The sequence below is a fragment of the Erpetoichthys calabaricus genome, chromosome 7, assembly GCF_900747795.2.
Source record: "Erpetoichthys calabaricus chromosome 7, fErpCal1.3, whole genome shotgun sequence".
Lineage (NCBI taxonomy): Eukaryota > Metazoa > Chordata > Cladistia > Polypteriformes > Polypteridae > Erpetoichthys > Erpetoichthys calabaricus.
Window position 1 is genome coordinate 71,204,812 of NC_041400.2, and position 25,625 is coordinate 71,230,436.

General features: G+C 37.5%; 2 protein-coding genes across 2 annotated transcripts in view; both read left to right on the forward strand.

Annotated features, from left to right (window-relative positions):
- The window catches only part of LOC127528849 (uncharacterized), a 479,443-nt gene that overhangs the window by 324,409 nt on the left and 129,409 nt on the right, over positions 1-25,625 (forward strand). The gene's annotated exons all lie outside the window — the stretch shown is intronic.
- The window catches only part of LOC114644974 (kinesin-like protein KIF24), a 109,276-nt gene that overhangs the window by 60,311 nt on the left and 23,340 nt on the right, over positions 1-25,625 (forward strand). The window contains exons 12-14 of the mRNA XM_028792943.2: positions 19,345-19,949; positions 19,983-20,029; positions 24,428-24,521. Of these exons, the coding sequence (XP_028648776.2) occupies positions 19,345-19,949; positions 19,983-20,029; positions 24,428-24,521 (746 nt within the window). The remainder of the gene's footprint in view (positions 1-19,344; positions 19,950-19,982; positions 20,030-24,427; positions 24,522-25,625) is intronic.

Sequence of the window (25,625 nt, forward strand, 5' to 3'; positions counted from 1 at the left end):
TTAGGAATTTAATTAGTTCTTTATTTATTTAAGTGACACTGCATGCATTTCAGCTTGAAACCTACAGTGCATCCGGAAAGTATTCACAGCGCATCACTTTTTCCACATTTTGTTATGTTACAGCCTTATTCCAAAATGGATTAAATTCATTTTTTTCCTCAGAATTCTACACACAACACCCCATAATGGCAACATGAAAAAAGTTTACTTGAGATTTTTGCAAATTTATTAAAAATAAAAAAATTGAGAAAGCACATGTACACAAGTATTCACAGCCTTTGCCATGAAGCTCAAAATTGAGCTTGGGTGCATCCTGTTTCCCCTGATCATCCTTGAGATGTTTCTGCAGCTTAATTGGAGTCCACCTGTGGTTAATTCACTTGATTGGACATGATTTGGAAAGGCACACACCTGCCTGTATAAGGTCCCACAGTTGACCGTTCATGTCAGAGCACAAACCAAGCATGAAGTCAAAAGAATTGTCTGTAGACCTCTGAGACAGGATTGTCTCGAGGCACAAATCTGGGGAAGATTACAGAAAAAATTTCTGCTGCTTTGAAGGTCCCAATGAGCACAGTGGCCTCCATCATCCGTAAGTGGAAGAAGTTCGAAACCACCAGGACTCTTCCTAGAGCTGGCCGGCCATCTAAACTGAGCGATTGGGGGAGAAGGGCCTTAGTCAGGGAGGTGACCAAGAACCCAATGGTCACTCTGTCAGAGCTCCAGAGGTCCTCTGTGGAGAGAGGAGAACCTTCCAGAAGGACAACCATCTCTGCAGCAATCCACCAATCAGGCCTGTGTGTAGAGTGACCAGATAGAAGCCACTCCTTAGTAAAAGGCACATGGCAGCCCGCCTGGAGTTTGCCAAAAGGCACCTGAAGGACTCTCAGACCATGAGAAAGAAAATTCTCTGGTCTGATGAGACAAAGATTGAACTCTTTGGTGTGAATGCCAGGCATCACGTTTGGAGGAAACCAGGCACCGCTCATCACCAGGGGCCTCATGTATAAACGGTGCGTACGCACAGAAATGTTGCGTACGAATGTTTCCACGCTCAAATCGCGATGTATAAAACCTAAACTTGGCGTAAAGCCATGCACATTTCCACGGTAACTCATACCTTGGCGTACGCAATTTCTCCGCTCGGTTTTGCAGACTGGCGCCACCCAGCGTCAAAGCAGTGCTACTGTTCCTGTGTGATCACCCTTTCTTTCTTAGCTCCACATTCCTGACGCGACTTTATAAATACACTGAAATTAACTGCATATTGTTTATTAGTGTAATGCATCTGATTGTAATTAACCTGTAGCAATATAATGGTCCAGGGAATAGCCATAGTATTCCAAATACCATAACTGCTTTAGCGTTGTTACGCTCACTGCATCTTGTTCTTCTTTTTGCTGCTCCCGTTAAGGGTTGCCACTGCGGATCATCTTTTTCCATATTACTCTCACTGCACCACTCGGAGTATTTATATCACTGTATCTGAGTGTGAATCACAGCAGCAGCTGATCGGAAAGAGAATTATCGGTATACAGTTTCAAGTACACACTACCTCAACCACGGCAAAAAGCGTCAAAGCCTTTCCTGTACGGACCTCGCGTTTCAGAAACAGTTTCATCCCAAGAACTATAAATGCACTCAATCAGTCCATCAACTGCTCCTTGCAGAACTGTTTGTACTTATAAGTACAATTACCTCACTGTAAACTTACCCTACAGTTATAATATTGCACAACCTGCGCTACTTTATAAAGCGCGTATGATGACAATATAATTTTTAAGATGAAATGCAGCAAAATATGTTGCTTATAGTATACAGATAAAACTTTAACATCATTTAAATAATCTGCATTGTTAATAATTAAACATGTGAGGACACGGTGCCGCAGCGTATAGCTGGTTCACGGATAGCTCCTGCCTTGCGCTGTATTATTGCTGGTGCTGACGCGACACTGGAAGGATAGACGGATAGAATAATTAAACATGTACTACGAAGATATTTCAATGTTCCTTAAAAGTTTTGAAGAATCGTCATTCTAAGCTTACAGATGGCTTAACGTCTGTTACAGAGCTGATTGTGTGGCAATTGGGTATTTGGAGAAAGAAAGGTACATTTGAAAGAGACAGTACTTCTGTAATAAATTATTTCATCGAAGGTCGCACATGGCGCAGCAAGCCTCTTGCGTGAGATATGAACAATCACTGCGCCACCGTGTTCCCATGTTTAATAACATGCTTTCATTGTTATCATCATGAAAATGATATCACATACACATCTCAGTATTTTAATTATTCAGAGAGCTGTTAAATCTCGAATGTAATGGATTCTGTGTCCTGTCGGAGAAAGAGAGAGAACGGAAGCACGTAGTGATTCACACACACAGAGCACATAGAAGATCAAATACAGAACAAAGCATTTAACGTGCTACTTGAGAAACTAGTAAAATAAACAATTTTAAGATGAAGTTTATGATGTTCTACTTTTAATGGCAAAATAAACTACGTGATTAAAGTGGAAATTTCGAGATTAAAGTTGACATTTCGTACTTTTTTCCCCACTGTGTGCCTATTTTTTTGTCTGTACCCTAATAAGCTTTCATATGACACTCAGACGGTCCGCTGCGAGTCGCCTTTTCATGGCGACTTTGATATGTGATTTCTTTTTTATTTCGGGTACTGTGCGACTTTGTGAACTCGATCTTTCGAGTTTCTCCGACTCTGTCACTCGATCAACTTTCTTTTGTTGATTATACCACTGTTTAAACCAACAAATAGTATGTTTTTCCTTTGCCTCCACTTGGTATTCGCTGAAATTCTTATATTTTCCCCTGTGCTTTTCCCATTGTCTTTTCACAGAAGGCTATTTATATTGATTTGCATATTGAAAGAGGCGTAATTCTGGGAGGAGTTGGGGCGGGACAGAAGGCGCGTGCACATGCGTTACTTTTCACGCTGATCGGGATTTATGTAGTGGAAGAACGTGAAATTTTGCGTGCGCACAGATTCCTGCATCTGGATTTTTGTGTGCGTACGCACAATCCCGCTTTTGTGCTTACGCCATGTTATAGTGTGAGTTCTATGCACAGCGTTATACATGAGGCCCCAGGCCAATACCATCCCTACAGTGAAGCATGGTGGTGGCAGCATCATGCTATTGGGATGTTTTTCAGCGGCAGGAACTGGGAGACTAGTCAGGATAAAGGGAAAGATGAGTGCAGCAACGTACAGAGACATCCTGGATGAAAACCTGCTCCAGAGCACTCTTGACTTCAGACTGGGGCGATGGTTCATCTTTCAGCAGGACAGTGACCCTAAGCACACAGCCAAGATGTCAAATCGTGGCTTCAGGACAACTCTGTGAATGTCCTTGAGTGGCCCAGCCATAGCCCAGACTTGAATCCGATTGAACATCTCTGGAGAGATCTTAAAATGGCTGTGCACCGACGCTTCCCATCCAACCTGATGGAGCTTGAGATGTGCTGCAAAGAGGAATGGGCGAAACTGGCCAAGGATAGGTGTGCCAAGCTTGTGGCATCATATTCAACAAGACTTGAGGCTGAAATTGCTGCCAAAGGTGCATTGACAAAGTATTGAGCAAAGGCTGTGAATACTTATGTACATGTGATTTCTCCGTTTTTTTATCTATACTAATTAATAAAAGGCAAAGTCCTCACTGACTGACTGACTGACTCATCATTAATTCTGCAACTTCCCGTGTAGGTGGAAGGCTGAAATTTGGCAGGCTAATTCCTTACAGCTTACTTACAAAAGTTAGGCAGGTTACATTTCGAAATTCAACGCGTAATGGTCATAACTGGAACCTCTTTTTTCACAATATACTGTAATGGACGGCAGCTCGATGGCCGTGGGAGGAGGAGTTGAGTGTCACGTCATCACGCCTCCCACGTAATCGCGTGAAAAGACTGAACGCAGTAGGGAGAAATGAAGGAGGAGCCGCAAACAGCGAAGAACAAAAAATTCATTAAACAATTGAGAAGGGAGCGAAACAATAAGAAGCGAGCGAGTGAAGCATACAAGCATCTTCATAAGGGAAAAAAGCACGGTGTAAAACGTAAGTTTAAATTAAGTTTATAGAAACGCTCCCGCTGCGGATTGCAATAACATATTCGCGAGATAAAAGTTTAATGAGAAGAGGTATAAACGAACCACACGCCGTAGCGCAACGTTAGGGGCTTCACCTCTGGCGCTGACGTTCGAGATTCAATTCCCGAGAGCGGATGCAGTGAGTGTGTACGCCTGATGAGTCCAGAATTAGGGAGAAACACGTGTCGCATACTCTGCATTATTTGAAAGTAAACTATTAAAACCATTCTATGATCTGCTTCTCGCAACTGAAAGACGGCACATGGCGGATGTTAGCCGACTTGCTGACCGCAACTTTAGGGGCTTCAACTCTGGCGCCGCAAACAGCGAAGAACAAAAAATTCATTAAACAATTGAGAAGGGAGCGAAACAATAAGAAGCTTGTATGGTTCACTCGCTCGCATCTTCATAAGGGAAACAAAGCACGGTGTAAAACGTAAGTTTAAATTAAGTTTATAGAAACGCTCCCGCTGCGGATTGCAATAACATATTCGCCAGATAAAAGAACGCAGTATGGAGAAATGAAGGATGAGCCGCAAACCGCGAAGAACAAAAAATAACAGAAAGAAGGCACGTGGCGGACATAAGGCGACTTGCTGACAAACCATAAGCGTGACCTGGCAGGTAACCACCCATACAATCAGATTGTGATTCAGAAAACGAATGCCATGAATGTAATTACCACGATCTACATACTGTCAAATAAACGAAACACACGCCGTAGCGCGACAGCTGTGAAAAGGGAGCTTCACAAAAAAACAGATCCTTAACAAATTGTTATTGGTATATTTTTGATCCGTTTAAAAAGGTTTTCTTCTTAATAAAAAATTAAAAGCAGTACTTCGCCGCAACGAAGCACGAGAATTTGGCTATATATATCTGCTTCTCGCAATTAAAAGAGGGCACGTCGATCTACATACAAGGCGAAAGTCTTGCAACATTCAAAGATGATGGTTTGGGATAAGTACACCATGGAGCATAAAAGAGCTTATGAAGCCTTGAACCGAAAAAAGCAAGATCTCAGAGATCGTAAAAAAAAAAAAAAGGAGGTAATGTCGTTTTACTCGCTGTAGATTTTAGTCAAACATTACCAGTTATTCCACGAGGGAGACCAGCAGATGAACTCAATGCGTGTTTAAAATCCATGCTTCTCCCACGGTCGGTTATATGTCGCGTGTACCACATTTCAACTCAATACGTGAAACGGTTTGCGAGCTACAGGTGATTTAAAATCCTGGACAGACAAACAAATAGCCACGGTAGCAAATTATAGAAGAAGATTTTACTGTTTAATAATTTATATTTATATGAAATGTGCTTCTTATATATTACTTCATATTCTCATATGATAATGATGTTAATGTTGTTTATATTGATTGATTTCTATGTTATTGTAAGTGCATGTATGTGTGTATATGTATGTATGTATGTGTGTGTGTATGTGTATATATATATATATATATATATATATATATATATATATATATATATATATATATATATATATATATATGTGTATATGTATATATAATATATGTGTATATATATATATATATGATATATCTATATGTGTGTGTGTATATAGTATATGTGTGTATGTATGTACAGTGGTGTGAAAAACTATTTGCCCCCTTCCTGATTTCTTATTCTTTTGCATGTTTGTCACACAAAATGTTTCTGATCATCAAACAAATTTAACCATTAGTCAAATATAACACAAGTAAACACAAAATGCAGTTTTTAAATGATGGTGTTTATTATTTAGGGAGAAAAAAAATCCAAACCTACATGGCCCTGTGTGAAAAAGTAATTGCCCCCCTTGTTAAAAAATAACCTAACTGTGGTGTATCACACCTGAGTTCAATTTCCGTAGCCACCCCCAGGCCTGATTACTGCCACACATGTTTCAATCAAGAAATCACTTAAATAGGAGCTGCCTGACACAGAGAAGTAGACCAAAAGCACCTCAAAAGCTAGACATCATGCCAAGATCCAAAGAAATTCAGGAACAAATGAGAACAGAAGTAATTGAGATCTATCAGTCTGGTAAAGGTTATAAAGCCATTTCTAAAGCTTTGGGACTCCAGCGAACCACAGTGAGAGCCATTATCCACAAATGGCAAAAACATGGAACAGTGGTGAACCTTCCCAGGAGTGGCCGGCCGACCAAAATTACCCCAAGAGCGCAGAGACAACTCATCCGAGAGGTCACAAAAGACCCCAGGACAACGTCTAAAGAACTGCAGGCCTCACTTGCCTCAATTAAGGTCAGTGTTCACGACTCCACCATAAGAAAGAGACTGGGCAAAAACGGCCTGCATGGCAGATTTCCAAGACGCAAACCACTGTTAAGCAAAAAGAACATTAGGGCTCGTCTCAATTTTGCTAAGAAACATCTCAATGATTGCCAAGACTTTTGGGAAAATACCTTGTGGACTGATGAGTCAAAAGTTGAACTTTTTGAAAGGCAAATGTCCCGTTACATCTGGCGTAAAAGGAACACAGCATTTCAGAAAAAGAACATCATACCAACAGTAAAATATGGTGGTGGTAGTGTGATGGTCTGGGGTTGTTTTGCTGCTTCAGGACCTGGAAGGCTTGCTGTGATAGATGGAACCATGAATTCTACTGTCTACCAAAAAATCCTGAAGGAGAATGTCCGGCCATCTGTTCGTCAACTCAAGCTGAAGCGATCTTGGGTGCTGCAACAGGACAATGACCCAAAACACACCAGCAAATCCACCTCTGAATGGCTGAAGAAAAACAAAATGAAGACTTTGGAGTGGCCTAGTCAAAGTCCTGACCTGAATCCAATTGAGATGCTATGGCATGACCTTAAAAAGGCGGTTCATGCTAGAAAACCCTCAAATAAAGCTGAATTACAACAATTTTGCAAAGATGAGTGGGCCAAAATTCCTCCAGAGCGCTGTAAAAGACTCATTGCAAGTTATCGCAAACGCTTGATTGCAGTTATTGCTGCTAAGGGTGGCCCAACCAGTTATTAGGTTCAGGGGGCAATTACTTTTTCACACAGGGCCAGGTAGGTTTGGATTTTTTTTTCTCCCTAAATAATAAAAACCACCATTTACAAACTGCATTTTGTGTTTACTTGTGTTATATTTGACTAATGGTTAAATGTGTTTGATGATCAGAAACATTTTGTGTGACAAACATGCAAAAGAATAAGAAATCAGGAAGAGGGCAAATACTTTTTCACACCACTGTATGTATGTATATATATATAATATAGTATGTGTGTGTGTATATATATATATATATATATAGTATATGTGTGTATTATATATATATATATATATATATATATATATATATATATATATATATATATATATACACACACATACTATATGTGTGTGTGTGTGTATATATATATATATATATATATATATATATATATATATATATATATATATATATATATATATAATACACACATATACTATATATATATATATATATATATATATATATATATATATATGACAGCAACACTCATAACAATGACAACACAATTACATTGACAATCATGTTACGTTATTTTTAAAATGTTTCCTTTACTTTTTCATAACCTCTTTAACACACTACTTCTCCGCTGCGAAGTGCGGGTATTTTGCTAGTTTTTAATAAATTTGCAAAAACCTCAAACTTTTTTCACGTTGTCATCATGGGGTGTTGTGTGTAGAATTCTGAGGAAAAAAATGAATTTAATCCATTTTGGAATAAGGCTGTAACATAACAAAATGTGGAAAAAGTGATGCGGTGTGAATACTTTCCGGATGCACTGTAAACTATTTTCACCATAGTTGAGAGGGTGGGTTCTAGGGAGTACCAGGTTTTGATTACTGTATCAAAACCTGCACAAGAGAAGGCATAACTTCGGGGGGAGGGGGGGAAAGCAAAATTGATTAATGACTGCATTTAATATGTTACAGCAATTACGAGTGATTTTATATGCCTTTCTTATCTGAGCTACATGACCTTGTACTCCCAGTGAACCCTTTTTTGTGAAGCACTGTGGTGTTAAGTGTTGCATTAGCTGTGTTTTAATCCCCACATGCATCATTATACTTTGTTGTTCCCAAGGAAAATTTAAAATAAATCCTATCTAAAGAACACTGCACAACTCAGAAGCACTTCATGCTTTACAGAGGCACTGCAAAAAAAAAATGTGGACACGAAAGCTGTAGGAAAAAAACATTTGATGCAAATTTACTACACTGTAAAAAATCTTGCATATGTGAAAAATAACAAAAAAGAGCTAACTATATTCAAAATAATCATTACTTTAATAAAAATGGGGTTTTACCCTTTTAATTGATTTAATTCTAGTTCAATAAAAAAAATAAGAATAATGTTAACTTATTTTTCTTAAAATGTAAACATTTTTATAACTTATTCTAAGTAAAAAAGCTATACTGTGAATTGAACACATTTAAGTTAAAGGTAATGACACGGCACTTCCTCTCACATCAATTTCTTGGTCTTTACAACAACGCATTCAGCTGTAATGTTTATCCATAATAAGAGCTATTTTACTATGAATGTGTAAGTGTAAAGCATTTTAATTCTGTAATGAATAACTAGTATTTCAGTTCTTAGTTACAGACGTAAGCAGTTGTTTTCACGAAACCTTTCCCTTCATGTGGGAAACCAGGCGAACATGGTAGCATCTTTTTAACAACCTACCTTGTTGGTTTGCTTTAAAAAGCAAACACATTTTTTGGATAGTTATGTATGTTTATATTTTATTGTTTTAAAACTACTATTTTACACAGAAAAAGAAAATGACACTTTAAGATAAGTTTGAGAACGATATGGCGTTTGTCCTAAACTACGACCTGTAAACAACATAAAAAGACAATTGCCTAACCGTCATGGTATTTGACTATTTATTTAATTAGTGTTCTGCATAGGTAATGTATTTTCTGGTTAATTTTTAACATTGTGATTTATTTAGCGATGCAAAAAAAAAAAAAAAAAACTTGTGATGTCCTACGTCCTATTTTATTTCAGGATTTTCGTTATCGCATACTGAAACGCAGTGGAAAAGGCGGCCATTCATTTAAGCAGATATGTTGGCGTAAATGCAGGAAGTGTTTGAAGAGCAGCATCTGCCGCAGGATTTCACTCTTTCATTCTCTGTTTCCTTCCAGTTTACCTCTCATTCCTGGGACATTACTTGATTGAGATATACTTTTTGTGTAAGTTTAAAAAAAAAAAAAGATACTTTTGCATTGACATTTGAATGTCGGTAATTAAGTAAAAATTATCCTCAGACATTTGATTTAATTTTCAAATGTTTACCTTTGAAAATATAACTCAGTTGTTGTGACTATCTGGGTATGTTCAAATAATTAAAGATATATGGAATTTTAGCATTTTTTTGTTATACAGTCATTACTGTCCAGTGTTGCATTATTACTCATTTTTTCTGAGTAACTCAAATGAAAATTGGAGTTAAATAAAAATATTTTTGCCACTACTTATATTTAATCAAACCTAATTTATTTTAGGTAAATTTGAGTAAATTATTAAATTAAGTTTACTCAATAGTGCAGTATATTAAATCTACTCAAAAATATTGCTTGTAATTTGTTGCCTGATTGCCCTAGTGGGGCGCGAAGTAACAATGAGGGGGCGCAAAGATGTGAAAAAAAGAAAACAAGAATCAAAAATATGAAAAATACATCTATTGAAACCAAAACAAATGAACTTAAACTACATTCTGATACTAGAAACATAAATATAGTTAGATAAATGTTGATAAAAGTAGGTATAATAAAATATGCACCTATGATATATCATTAATTAAAAAAGAACAAACTGGTATTAGTGGGCTCCTTTCAAAAAAAACGTTAGGGGGGGTGCGATTAAAACTGTTATGAAAACTCAGGCTGCAAATACTTAAAGGTTGAGAAACGCTGCCCTAACGCATGGTGTTAAAGGGACAGAAGGATGGTTCTGCAGTTTATTATTTAGTTAAATGAAATACCAGTGTTAAGTTAACAAGTAAATAGTGTTGTTAGATCTACACTTTAACAGTTAATTTTCTTTTTTTTTTTTATATATTTTATTTATTAATTTTTATTGTAATCATTCCATACAAATAGATCAATTTATAACCAAACAAAATTGAAGACAAATCAAACCCCACCCCTGAGGAGAGCTAAGCCAAAGGAGAATTGCTTAGGGCTTTTTAATAAGGCAACAATAAATAAGAGAAAGGGAGAAATAAATAAATAGGTAAATAAGAGATGGAGAAGGGAATTAAATGCGGTAATAGTTATTTCTCTTATTCTAAAATAATATTGATTAGATCCTGCCAGGTTCTGAAAAAATTTTGTACAGATCCTCTAACTGAGAATTTGATTTTTTCCAATTTCAAATAATATAAAACATCGGTTTCCCACTGACTTATCAGAGGAGAGATAGGATTTTTCCAATTTAACAGAATAAGTCTGCGTGCCAAAAGTGTAGTGAATGCAATCAACGTTTGCTTGTCCTTCTCCACTTCAAGTTCGTCTGGAAGAACACCGAACACTGCTGTTAATGGGTTAGGAGGAATTGTGATACCAAGGCTGTCTGAAAGGCACTTAAAAATTTTGGTCCAAAATGATGTTAGTTTGGTGCAGGCCCAGAACATGTGACCCAGTGAGGCAGGAGCTTGGTTGCAGTGTTTGCAGATTGGATCTTGCCCTGGAAACATTTTGGACAGTTTTAAGCGAGACAGATGGGCTCGATTATATAATTTTTAGTTGAATAATTCTATGCTTTGCGCATATGGAGCTCGAGTGAATTCTCTGCTTTGCTACCTTCCACTCCTTTTCTGATATATTGATTAAGAGATCTTCTTCCCAATGTCCTCTTGGATCTTTGAAAGGTAGGGACTCTAATAGGATTTTATATAATGCGGAAATGGTGTTTAATTCCTCAAAATTTAGCAGTATTTTTTCCAGCATTGTGGAGGGTGCGAGGTGGGGAAATCGGGCAATTTCTGTTTAACAAAATTTCTAATTTGAAGATAGTAAGAGAAATGTGTAGCTGGGAGGTTGAATTTTGTAACGTAATTGTTCAAAAGATGCAAATATGTTGTGTATATAAAGATCTCTGAACATTTTAATCCCAAAACTTTTCCAGGTATTAAAAACTGGATATGTTTGCGAGGGTTGAAAGAGGTGGTTCTCTTGCAGAGGTGCCACAGATAAAAGATTTTCCATCTTAAAATGCTTCCTAAGTTGGTTCCATATTCTGAGTGAGTAAAGCACAATTGGGTTATTAGTATATTTGCGATAACTTTCATTTATTGGAAAGCAGAGCAGGGAGTATAAAGAAGTACTAAAGGATTTTATTTCTATTGCGGACCAAGCCTGTGTATGTTCATTTATTTGTGTCCAGGTTTTTATGGCTTGTATGTTTGCTGCCCAGTAATAAAACTGAAAATTAAGTAAAGCCATGCCACCTTCTGCCTGAGGTCTTTGTAGGGTCGCTCTTCGGATACATGGGTGTTTTGAGTTCCAAATGAATGAGGTTATTATTGAATCTAACTGTTTAAAAAATGATTTATTGATATATATTGGAATGTTTTGAAATAAAAAAAGTTTAGGAAGGATATTCATCTTAACAATGTTAATTCTTCTGGCTAGAGTGAGATGAAGGGTTGACCATCTATGCAAGTCTTGCTTAATTTTTTCCATACAGACGCCAAAATTTTGTTGATAAAGAGCTTTATGTTTACTTGTGATATTTACCCCTAGGTATTTAAACTGATCTGCTATGGTAAAAGGTAGGGTGTCCAATCTATTATTATATGCTTGTGAATTCACTGGAAAGAGCACACTTTTATTCAGATTAATTTTAAGACCAGATATCTTTTGAAATTCTGTTAGTGCTGTTAAAACTGCAGGGACAATGTTTTCTGTGTCTGATATATATAAAACCATATCATCTGCATATAGAGAAATTTTCTGTTCCAGTCCTTCTCTGACAATCCCCTTTATCTGATAAGAATTTCGGCAATGAACTGCCAGTGGTTCAGTGGCGATTGCAAACAGCAGTGGCGACAAGGGACATCCTTGTCTGGTACCACGTTCTAGCTTAAAGTAGTCTGAGCAAATGTTATTAATACAAACTGAGGCTTCTGGATTGGTATACAGTAGTTTGATCCATGCACAAATATTCGGGCCAAACCCAAATTTCTCCAATGCAGTGAAAAGGTAGTTCCATTCAATCATATCAAATGCTTTTTCTGCGTCTAATGATAGTAATATCTCTGGGGTGTTTGATTTTGCTGGTGAATATATAACATTAAACAAGCGTTGGATATTGGAAGATAGATGTCGGCCTTTAATAAATCCAGTTTGATCCTGTGATATTACTGAGGGCAACACTTTCTCCATCCTTCTAGCTAGAATTTTTGAGAGTATCTTAACATATTCAGGAGTGAAATTGGTCTGTATGATGCACATTGTAACAAGTCCTTATTTTGTTTAGGAAAGACGGTGATTAATGCTTGACGAAATGTTTGAGGTAGTATTTGGTTGTCTCTAGTTTCTGTAAATGTTGCCAATAAGAGGGGAGCTAGCTGAGTGGAGAATTTCTTATAAAATTCTACGGGGTAACCATCAGGGCCTGCTGATTTCCCGCTTTGAAGTGACTTTATAGCATCTACTAATTCTGCTAGCGTTAGAGGTTTATCCAGTTCCTCAGCACTTAAAGCATCTATTTGTGGTGTCTGTAATGTATCCAGAAATGCATTAGATTGTGTGTTGTCTTCTTTGAGTTGAGCTCAGTAGAATATAAGGATTTATAATAATCTCTAAATGCGTGCATTATATTTTTATGGTCAATAATTTCTTCTCCATTCGTGTTGGTGATTACTGGTATTGCATTGCGAACTTCTTGTTTGTGAATTTGTTGAGCTAAAAGCTTATTAGCTTTTTCTCCGTGTTCATAGTAATGATGTCTAGACTTATAAATAAGTTGTTCAGTTTCTTTAGTAGTTAAGATGTTAAGTTCTGTATGCAGGGCCTGCCTTTTCCTGTGGAGAGCTTCACTTGGACACCTGGCTTGTTCTTAATCTATTCTAGTAATTTCGCTTCTTAGCTCTGACACTTTCTTGGTTTCTAATTTATTTCTGTGGGAAAGAAATGAAATAATCTGTCCTCTTAAGAAGGCCTTTAGAGTTTCCCAGAGTGTTCCTGCAGAAACCTTTGTGGGCATGTTTGTCTGTAGGAAGAAGCTGATTTGTTTGGATGTAAATTCTGTGCAGTTCTCGTCTGCCAATAGAAGAGGGTTAAGGCGCCATCTGCGAGGTGAGTGTGAGGAGCTTAATGATTTTAGCTCCAAGACTAGAGGGGCGTGGTTGGAGATAACAATTGTGTTGTATTTGCATGATTTAATTGTAGGCAGGAAATTATTATCTATAAAAAAAAAAAAAAAAAAATCAATTCTTGAGTAGCAATAATGCACTGGGGAGTAGAACGAATATGTTCTTGAGTTTGGGTTAAGAAACCTCCAGGGGTCTGATAAGTTGTGATCATTTAAAAACTGTGTAATTGTCTTTGCAGTATTAGATGTCGTCCCCCCTGTCACAGGAGTCCTATCTAAAAGTGGATTTAAAATATAATTAAAGTCCCCAGCCATTATCATTTTATGAGTGTTCACATTGGGAATGGATGCAAATAGATTTTGCATGAATTCCTTATCATCGACATTGGGTGCATAAACATTTATCAAAATCATTTTACTGTTCTATGAGTTGCCCATGACCATCACATATCTCCCTTCAGGGTCTGATACTACATCTGATGCTACAAATGGAACTGTTCCGTGTATGAGAATTCCCACCCCTCTAGTTTTCTTTATAAAGCTAGAATGGAACATTTGGCCAGTCCAGTCTTTTTGTAGTCTGAACTGATCCTTGCTTAGTAAGTGGGTCTCCTGTAAAAATACTATTTTAGCGTTTAAGCCTGTTAGGTGAGAGCATACTTTCTTTCTCTTTAATTCGTGATTCAGGCCTTTAACATTCCAGCTCACAAAGTTAACTGTCCCATCATGGAGACCTTGATTCTGAGTTTTTAATGTCATTTTATAGTCTTAACTGGTAATGAGGCAGTTTTAATTTTAGTTTCAAGATTCCCCATGGGTTATTGCATTTTAGCATATTGTTGCATTGATATTTATAGTTATAGGGATTAGAAGAATAGATTAGATATAGCCTGCTCTCCTTCTCTCCCCCCTTTATCCCCCCCACCCCCCCATTTTGCCTCCCCACATGAGGCTTGATCCCACTTCGCGATGTCCCGGTCCTCTGACATACGAAGAGACAGAGCACGTCCAAAACAAAACAAACCCCACCCCGCAGCGGCGTTAGAGAATTAAAACAAAGAGATATGTATTGCAGCTGAATTCTAAATACTATCTGCCGAAAATATAATCATTAACAGTCTTTAAGCTTAAAATAATCTTCAGCAATTTTAAGATATTAAGATAAAAAAAAAGAATGAACCCTGGGAATGATTTTAAAAAGTAGTCCAGGATAAACATGGTAATTCCTAGTGTAACAGTATAATGTAATAGTAATGTAATAGTAGAAATAGCAATAAACCCAGAGTATGATGTTAAACAGTCTACTTTAAGGTAGTTAAAAAAAAAACAAAAAAAACAAATCCTACTTTAATTACTTCCACACTTCCGTCTATAACTCTAATTAAGACATAAACATATAATGTCCAGATAAAGAAAAGGATGTATAATTATAATACCAGTCTCTTTAAAAGTGGATCCGAGAGCAGATGATAGGTCCTTCCCATGCCTTGATAGAATACAGTTCCTTATTAACTTTCAAAAGAGTGTCGGAAACAGCTTCTTTAATTCCTTTTCAGCTTCTACCTTGCTTGAAAAAATATAATATTGATCTTGAACTTCCACTTTCAGTTTGGCGGGATACAAGAGGCTGTATTTGATAACGGCTTTCTGTAGCAACTTTTTAATGTCAAAGTAGGCTGCACGTTTTACAGCTGTTAATGGTGAGAAGTCAGGGAAAATACGAATAAGATTATTTTCATATATAATGTCTTGCTTGTGTCTGAGAAGTGCCATCACATCAAGCTTACATCGTAGTCGCTCGAACCGGACAATAAAAGACCTAGGTTTAAAGGTACTTGACCTGTATGTGCAATAAGCAGCTGCTATCTCAATGTCGAGTTTAAAATCATCTACAATTATTTTAGACAGTAATTCTACTGCAAATTTCACTGGGCTTGAGCTTTCTCGTTTCTCAGGTATTCCCTCAATTCTTATATTATTTCTTCAGTACCCATCTTCCAGGGCCGCAAGTCTGTTTCCAAGTTTTCTGCATTCGGAATTACCAGCTGTGGCTTTTTCATCGGCGTTAGATGCCAATTGTTCCGCTGTTTCATCTCGAGCCGTGAATGTCTGCTTAACGTCATTAATCTGGTCGGCAAGCATTTTCAGTTTGGATCTATTTTCTTCAATGTGTTCTTCTAATTTCTCCAACATGCCTTTAAAGTTCACGTCAAAACGTTTAAATAGACGCGTTTCCTGGTCTTTATTATCCTTTTTAATCTCGATGATATCCTTCTTAAGCTCGTTCTTAAGCTCAATGCTAGATTTCTTAAGCTCATTCTTGTTATCCTTCTTAAGCTCATTTATGGCCGTAGCCATGGCGGCAGCCAGTGTAGCAATCATCTCTTTCAATTCGGACAGTTCGCTTCGGATTTCGTGCTCCGCGAGTGGAAATGCAGCTCCTGTTATAGCAGGTGCTGCGGGCTTGCGATGAGTAGATGAGAGCACATCCTGCAGGGCCTTTTCTAGTCTCGAATGATCCTCAGAAATCGGCGATCCAGTGCGGCCTGTATCACTAGCACCTTCGCTCCCATTTTCACTCTCGACTGGAGACGAAACAATGGAGCGGGGTGCCAGGAGATCTGCGCATTCGTCTGCCTGTTCCAGGTCAGTCTCCGAGAGGCCATACCTTGCACTCAGGCCGGATATCTGTCCAGACTTTGAAGCGGCTTTAAGTTTCTTTTACGGTTCTTTCTGACTTTTCTTCTTGTTACTCATGCTTGTATATTGTAGTGGAAGTTCTTTGGTCGGGTTAAATACAGGATACCTCTATATAATATGAAATACGTGGGAAAATAAAACTGCTGCTAGCGGAGCTCTGCTTCAGATGTCCATCTCCTATAAATGGACGAGACCAACTGTCAACAGTTAATTTAACAGTGTTTTTGCCATGCACAAAAGGCTAAGTACTCTTTAACCTATCTGATGCACATGCTGCAGTTCTTTGTAGACTAGTGGTTCTCAAACATTTTCTGTCAGGCCCCCATTTGGAATGAGTTAAGCTTTCATTAACCATGTACCCTAACTACCCGTACAATTTTTTGGATCTGTCATACAGTATATAATGGACAGATTTTGTTTTACTAACTTGAAATAACATTCTCAGAAACTGCATGTTTCCTTTCTCCTTTCTTTCAATAGTTTGTTTTCCATAGGTAAAAATGTAGAACAGCCTTTATACTCTTCATCTTATCAAAACAAATTTGAGTCTTTTTTTTTGTCACAAAATTGCTTGATTAATCTATGTTTTTCAAAAATATTGAGCAGGAAAAAAATGTTAAAAAGTTGAACTGCAAACACCTTTGGTAGGAGTAAGTATAACCAGTGTAAAAATTAAAAATAAATAAAACATGAAATGAACAAGATATTAACTTAATAAAGGTCTGCTACTTGGCAAGAAGAGAAAATGGCATTTTGTGAATACTCGGGTCTTATTACTTTTTTAGTGACTGCAGTGAGCCTGTTTCGCAAATTTTTCAAAACGAGGTTGTAGACTTGATACTGCCACTGTTAAGTCATGCTCAATGTTGACGTTAGATCTCTGCTTTGTTCTCAGTGACGCAACAGCTGAAACTCCATTCTCACTGAGATAGGACATTGCAAAACGAAGCAGAATGATTACAGCCATCTGTCCTAAGAATGGGTGCTCCCACTCCACAACAAGCCAGAATTCACTCAGGTTCTGAGTTGTAAACCTGAACCAGAGTTGCAGCAACATTGGTCAAACCTCTTGTAGCTCAGAGCTAATCTATCTATCATTATAAAAAAAAATGTAAATTTCCCCTTGGGGATTAATAAAGTATCTATCTAATCTAATCTAATCTAATCTAATCTCGAGGTAAAGTTTACCTAATCTTCCTTGATGCTGGTGCTTTTCTGCGCATTTTGTGAGATGCTGTTGATTACAGCTCGAAATCTACATCTTTACCCTGACATCCCATGTACATCCCAGTATGACAACCCATACTTGCAAAACAGCAATTTGGCATCAAGAAAGCGCACGTAAGCAATGAACAGTCAGCCTTTACTTCCATAATTTGCCTCAACTTGTAAAGCCGACTCATTCTAGTTTTTCAATGAGTTGTTCTTCTAAGTCGTTTGAATTGTTATATATAAATCTTGCGATCGTGCCATCTGACAGTGGAATAGCCTTTAGTTTTGAGGCACTAGTCTCATCCAGGATAACGGGCACCATATCCATTTGCCAGAGTTTTCAAACGGAGAAAACACCACTAAACCCTGTGGGTTTATTGCAATCACCCACACCACGTGCTCATATCACTATATCTTGAATATATTATTATAGAGATTCCCGTGTTATTTTGGTTAGCCTAAGCTATAGTTACTGATTATATTATTTATGAGTGTTGGGTATCTGCATTATAGCACCCAGGTGTACAGCCTTACTTGCATTTAGACAGCTGCCTCAAGCAAAGAGACTTACTAGCTCTGCATAAGCAGACCAAAGGGTAGTAAATTGGTTTTTGAGTCCTTTTGGTTTTAAAATTCATTAGGCATCCCAGTGTAACAGAGCCTTCTCATAGTCAACATCCCTTGGATGTGTTCAGCAGAATCCAGGGTAGTATATTTCAAATCAATAACCACATTGTTGTGTTTCATAAAATGTCTAGGAACTGGAGTATTTACCAATCCCATTTATGGGATGTTGGTTTTATGTTTAGATACTCTTCTTTAGGCCACTTGTTCTGTTTTGGCAACATAAACCAAGAATTACAATCAGATCTATGTTTTAATGTAACAGCATAACAGATTTTATTAACAAATTGCAGCATTTATCATACAACTCCCCTTAAATACTAGCTATATTTGACATTGTATAACAGCATACCACAAGATGCAGCTCCTATCACTCCCCTCTTTTGTAAATTTATTTTGTAGTATGACTAGTTCTTAAAGATGGTTGGAGTGCAGGACCAAGTCCATTAATTATCAACTGCCAGAGACAGAACTGAGAAAAACTTATGTCTAGCTAAAACATCCAACAAGCCAAATTATGGAAACCAAAATCAATACATTAGAAATTGCTGCTGCAGAAGTTAGTAAGTACAGAATAAGCATTTGGCCTCAATGTTCAATACGTCATACAATGGGTTGTAGAGAAAATTTGGATACTTATATTTGTATACATCTATGCCTTTGTCTCCGGTACTTATGACATGTTGATTGTACCTATCAATCAAACCTTACGATTGACATCTGTGTGTTTAGACCGATTTTTCTTGTGTGGAGTAATGGTTTATGCAAGTAATCTCAATTGTTTCTTATTAATGGGGGCAGCTTAACTGATTTTTTTTTTTTTTGTAATATACAAATATGGGTAGAGGTGTGCTAGACTTAAGGGGTTCTTGTTTAATATCTGTGTGGGCATGGTTTTCTCGACTGTCCTTGCTATTTGGGTGGGAGTCTACTTTTTAAGGAAGTTCAGTATCCATTTGCAGATGCCCAAATCTTGAAGTTTCACGATAATTTTGGGAGAAATGGTTGTATTCAAAGCCAAGCTGTAATTAATACATTCACTTTTATGTATCTCATCTTTGTGTCAAAATAATCAGTGAAATTTATGTAGAGCCAGAACATTGGCCCTTTAGTTTAATGCACAATTTGCAATGAATCTAGAGAGAAAAGCAGACAGTGCCATAGTATATAGTTTGTTTGCACTCCTCTTTTCCAGCATTAGGTGAATTTCAATAGTTTTCTGAAATGTTATGAGTTATGTTGGAGATTACAAAGGTTGCTGGTTTATAAAGCATTTGAAATGTTAACTGTGTAAAATAACTTTTTAAGAATAAATACTGTGCATTTACAAACTGAATCCATCTTTATATTTCAGATTCAGCAAATAACTACTCTGGCACTGACAATATCTGTGGACTACAGCAGGAAGACTTGGCTATAGTCATATCTGCTGGTAACTTTGTAACTCATGATTACTGCATTAGCAAATATCCAATTAATTTATTACCAGACCACCAGGGCCAGCATCATCAGTCTTGTAAAGAAACTGGAAATAACCAAAGTACTGAGAAAAAAGATAGCATTGAAATTCCAAATGATATAAATAATCTTATGTCTGTGGCTACTGGGAACATTCTTGACAGAGTGCCTGAGAAGATACCTCCATTCTCATTATCAAAAAAGCAAGAGAAAGCAGAGTCAAAAGAGTGTGTTGTCCTCAGGAGAGAACTCGAAAAACCAACAGATGACTGTAAAAGACCTAACGGCAATTTCACTCAGTTAGGTGAAGTTAATTTTCCTGAGGTAACTAGAATGGACATTAATGAACCCAAACTAAACAGCCAGAATTTTGAGGTTTTCACAGAGGAACTGTTTCTAAATGGATCTTTCAATTTTACTGTCGGGCATGATTTAAAAACATTTTGTGAGTCCAAGGTGACTGTTATGCCACTACCACCTCTTCAAGAGTCTGTTGGAATTGTAGTCAGGAAACTTCATACAACAGCAAGGCAAGATGAAGCAATGCTAGGGAAGCAGATTGATGCCCTAGGAAAAGTATGGTATGTTTTGTTTGTTTTTTTTTTTTATACATTTTATAATCCTATAAAATGTATCAATTTAAACCTAATATAAGCAGTGTCTAATACATCTTTACATTTGGATTTTTTCCCAGTTTAATTTGCCTTTACTCTTGTAAATGTTCCTATTTGGAGATGTACAGTTTCTGTGTTCATTTATGCCTGCAGAGGTACAAAATATTTATATTCAGTGCGTAATTTGCAGATTTAAAAATAGTATGGTAGAATATCGACAAATTTTTTTGTGCAGCCTTTGTCAATTTTCGTAAAGTGTTTGACTCAGTGGATTGAACTGCCCTGTGGGACATCCTGAGACTTCTCAGGCTCCCCACAGGGTTGCTGGATATCATGGCTGGTCTGTACACTGGTACTGTGAGTTCTGTGCAGAGTGGAGGCAGAACCTCTGCATTTTTCTCAGTTGATTGTGGGGTTTGTCAGGAGTGCATTCTTGCTCCGACTATGTTCAATGCTTTCATAGACTAGGTGTTGGAAAAGGTCATGGGGTCCATCTGCTGTGAGGTATCTGTTGGTGAAGAAAAATTCAGTGATCTTGACTTTGCTGCCAGTGCTGTGATCTTTGTTGAGTCAATGGAGGCTCTGATCAGGGCTCTTGAGAGACTGAGCGAGGAGTCTGAGTGTCTGGGCTTGCAAGTGTCCTGGATATAAACTAAGATCCAGGTCTTTAATGACCTCTTAGGCACAGCCATCAGCAGTGTGTCTATCTGCGGTGTGAGTGTCGACCATGTCGAGAGGTTTACTTACCTCTGCAGTGACATTCATATCAGTAGACTGTTTTGGAGAGCATGGGGGGTGTGGTCATGAGGTCACTTGAGAGGAGAGTGTGGCGCTTCTGATATCTATGCAAAATGACGAAGATCCAAATCTTTAGAGTCCTGGTGCTTCCTGTCTTCCTATATGGTTGTCAGACATGGATACTATCCAGTGATCTGAGAAGAATTCTGGACTTCTTCGGTACTGTGTCTCTCTTCAGAGAATACCTTGGGTACCGCTGGTTTGACTTTGTGTTGAATGAGCAGTTGCTCATGGAGTCCTGAATGAGGCACATTACCTGCATTGTGATGGACGTCAGTGACGTGATTTCATGAGGGTGATCTGGCTTGCAGGATCCTCATTGTTGCCAACCAGGATCCCGAGCCGTTTAGTCATCTGGTGGGTGCGGCAACGCTCTGTATCAGTGCATGCTCCCCAACCAGATCTCACTTAACCGTATTGGTCTCTACACTGTTTTTTACTCTATTGAACATTCTGTTCTTTTAATTGACATCAACAACCCACAGAATGTTTTGACCTTAAGTTATCATCAGGTATTAAAAGATATTACTTCAACAGAATTGAAGATCAGAAATGTGTAAATAGTTTCAGGGTAGAGCAAAAATTAATCTGCAACATGAAAGTTGCCTAAGACTCACCCCTCTTTGAAAAGATTTGTTTTCTATGTGATCCAAACTAATGAGTGACATGGGACAATGTAAAAATATCTACTTCAATACAAACTTGCTGTACTATATTTCCATTATACTATTGTCCTTAGGGATCTATTTTATTGTTTAGATTAAAAGAGTCAGTTGAGTATAATAATCTTGTTGATCTTTTCACATTAGTAATTAACTACATGTATTTCAGTTTCATTGACTAGCATTCTCATTATTATTGTAAAAATAAAGCCAGTAAATGAATATGGGTATTATCCTTCTTTTTGAAAGACAAGTTTTAATAAAAGGTTTAGTTTATCTTGGCTGCTATGCTTTTCAGTCTTACTTGATAAAAGATAAGATACAGCTATTTCAAAATAGTGTTGCTTAGTCCATAAATGTAAGTCAGCCCAAGCTAGAATTGTAGTCAACAGTCTATCAGTGCTTTCCTGTTCTGGCTGAAGGATCTATAAATGCTGGGATTATAACTGCTCAGTGGCAGCACTAAACTGGAATAAAGCAGATTACAAATGAACACCCCATATCCCAGTTCTTGTTCTTCATAAATTCTAATTGCAGTATACATTCAGCTGGTAAAAGCATGTTATTGAAATTCTTTAGATACTATATAATCAACTGCACTGGCTACTTATCAGATCATTCCATCCTACTGCAGCTCACTCTCTGCTGTAGATTCTGGAGATGCACACATCTTTGGATTTTTTTGCTGGAGTAAACTGATGTGCGAAACACAGTCAACTGTACCCTGGATTAACAGAACATACCAGAGGACAAGGCTATGACAATAGTGACAATGGAGCAAACAGAGTAAAAGTTGTGTATACAGTATGTATATATATATATATATATATATATGTGTGTGTGTGTGTGTGTGTGTGTGTGTGTATATATATATATATATATATATATATATATATATATATATATATATATATTGTGACAGATAGAGGACACCGTGACCCCTTGAACCCTCAGACTAGACATCAGACACCAGGTAAAAGTCCAAATAATGATTTATTAATAATAATAATTGTGCACAAAGCACCCTCCTCTCCACAATACTCAATAATAAACAATACACAATAATCAATCCTCCACACTCCCAGACGCGTTGCCACCCTTCCACCCAGCTCAGCTCGACATCTGGGATTTCCCATAGTCCTTTTATAGTCCTGATCCGGAAGTGTTTCGTCCTCTCTGTACACGTGACTAGGAACACTTCCGGGTCATATAAAAACTCTTCTTTACCCCGGAGGCACGTCGTTTCTTCCTGTCATGTGATCTTGACGCACCTCCGGGTTATAGGGCACATAAGAGTCCGACAACCTCCCTACAGCGACTCCTGGAGGCCCCCATGGTATCCAGCAGGGCTGTGCATATAAACTACAGAGTCCATGATACCCTGCTGGAATTCGGGGCACATTCATGCTGTCGGGAGAGCTCCTCCTGGCGGCCTGGGGGTGAGGGCCGGAGTAGAAAGCCGGCAATCCTTCACAATATATATATATATATATATATATATATATGTGTGTGTGTGTGTGTGTATATTATATATATATTATATATACTAGTTGATTACCCAGTGGCTTTGCTCACTGAATGCAAGGGAAAAAAATAAAATGTAGTCTATAAGTTATTAAACAGTAAAACATTAACATTTAAGAAGTAAAGATACATTGAGCACTACTAGAGTGGTTTCGGGTAAACTGCATTTTAAAGGCGCTATAACAACAGGTAAGTAGTAGATCCATTGTGAAAGGTGCTACACGACCGCTGTGGTATAGAAATTACATTTTCAATGTGATCGTCCAAATTTTTGCCTGACAACTTTGCACTACATGCCTGTGATTTACTTGTTAAAATAATTAATCACAAAAGCAACCTTGAATGTTGTGGGTTTTTAGTGACCCAAACTTACCTTAAGGGACAGTAAGTAGTTGTGCAGGGCAATTTACAAACCGAGTCCTGCTTCGATGGCGCAGATTACACTCATTCGGAAAGATTTACACTCTCCCAGGAGCCGATGGGGGACTTAAAGTGTCACAAACCGTGCGAGAAGAGAGGACGCTGCCCGAAACTGCGAAGCTCTCGACAAGGCGGAGCAGCCCGACATTCCACACCTCCCAGCGTCCACTTTGTTCTCACGACCCCACGCAGCTGAAGGCGGTCTCGTCTTCATATTGTTTACAGCTCGGCGCAGTTAAAAAGTAGAAATACGCAAAGCTGTTTTCCTCATCTCTTCTACTATCAAGTACTGCCAACTAAAAAAAAGTTACAATGTGGCAGTTTCAGCGACAGTCACGTGGACGAATAAATAAAACTTCTCTTTCAGAACGCGCCTGGCGGCGGACGGCTCAGCGCTGTAGTCCAGACAGGAGGGGTGGGAGAGGGCGACGCGGGGTGCACACAAATAACAATTCGTAAAGACGATATAAAAATGGTGTCCACAAACGAAGTGATTAGTTCCTGTATTATAATATGTTCTGTGGTCATAGGTAATTTCCATATCGCGTGGCCATACGTAATTTCCGTTTCATACGTAATTTCCATATCACATGGTCATACGTAATTTCCACTTCAAACGCGAAAAGAATTTTTATTATATATATATATATATATATATATATATATATATATATATATATATATATATATAATACATACATACAGTATGCAATAAACTGTAAAGTGGAATGAAAAATTAAATGTCTACTGTTACATAACTTAATTTTCCCCATATTTTCTTATAGCCACAAAACATTGTTTGTGATCTGTGTTATGTCTTCATTTCCTCTCTTGTTCTTATTTCCATATGTTTAAGATCTGTTTACATGCATATAATATAAAATATTAAAAAAAATAAATAAAATAAAATTATATATATATATATATAAAATATATAATACACATTATATATTTTTTTCAGGAGGCGTTTAGTAGAGGCTCATTATGAAGAACTGGATGAGATGGAGAGCTTGAATCAGAAGGAAAAGGCTTTATTGCTTAGCCTGCCAGAAAAGGTAAGAATTTACTATTCTGCAGTTTTGCAAAATTTAATTTACAAAATTAAAAAAAGTAGAACTAGAATATATACTTTGTATTCCTTATTACACCCATCACGAGAGGTCATGTAAGATATAATTCTTAACAGCCTTTAATGGCAAGTATGTACAGTTTGTTGTTTGAGTTTAAGGCCCTTGTATTCAGAACTCATGAAGATCACATTATTTTGCAATAGCCAAACTGGTCAAAAATTTGTGAAGTCCTATTGTGATTTTTGAAATATTAAAATTTAACTATGAAACATGAACTTTCTTCCTAAGTAGGAGACTGCCCTAGACCAAAATAATTTGAACATTAAATTATCTCCTTGGGTGTGAGTGTGTCCTATCTTGATCGAGCACTGAGTGATCTTGCCATAGACTTGTCGAGCTGGATTGTCTGCTGCACGCACACTTCCTATCTTTATATCTGTCCTAGATGCTAAAAATAACAAACAAGCAAATCAGTTTCAAAATAAGCGAAATAATGTAACCCTATTAAAGCACATTTTTATTGCTTGAATGTTTTTGAACGGTCGATCAACCATACAAACTGTTTTAATATATTAATATTATATGGTGATTCTAAACTGTCTGTTCAGGTTTTAAGGACTTGTTTGAAATTATGTAATGGATTTCTATACTGGATAAAGTATTGCAAAATGAAACTTAATAATAAACTGAGCGCTGTTCTTTATGAAACATTTGAACATTAGAAAAGCATTTCACAAAGACAGGTCATTTATCCCAACAAAGCTCACCAAACCTATCCATCCATCCATCCTCTTCCACTTATCCGAGATCGGGTTGTGGGGGCAGCAGCTTGAGCAGAGATGCCCAGACTTCCCTCTCCCCGGCCACTTCTTCTAGCTCGTGGCCTGCAGAGACAAAAGAAGAAAGTTTAGCACAACCCATCACCCCCTGGCCTGGCGGATAATTACCTCCACTTGGTCTACTCAGCTTCTTCCTAATCACATGTGTGTGATATATAAAATAATATAATAAATTCCATTACAACGAACTGCCAGGGACCTACAAAATATTTTGTTGTAATGAAATTCTGTATTTGTCACTATAGTGCTT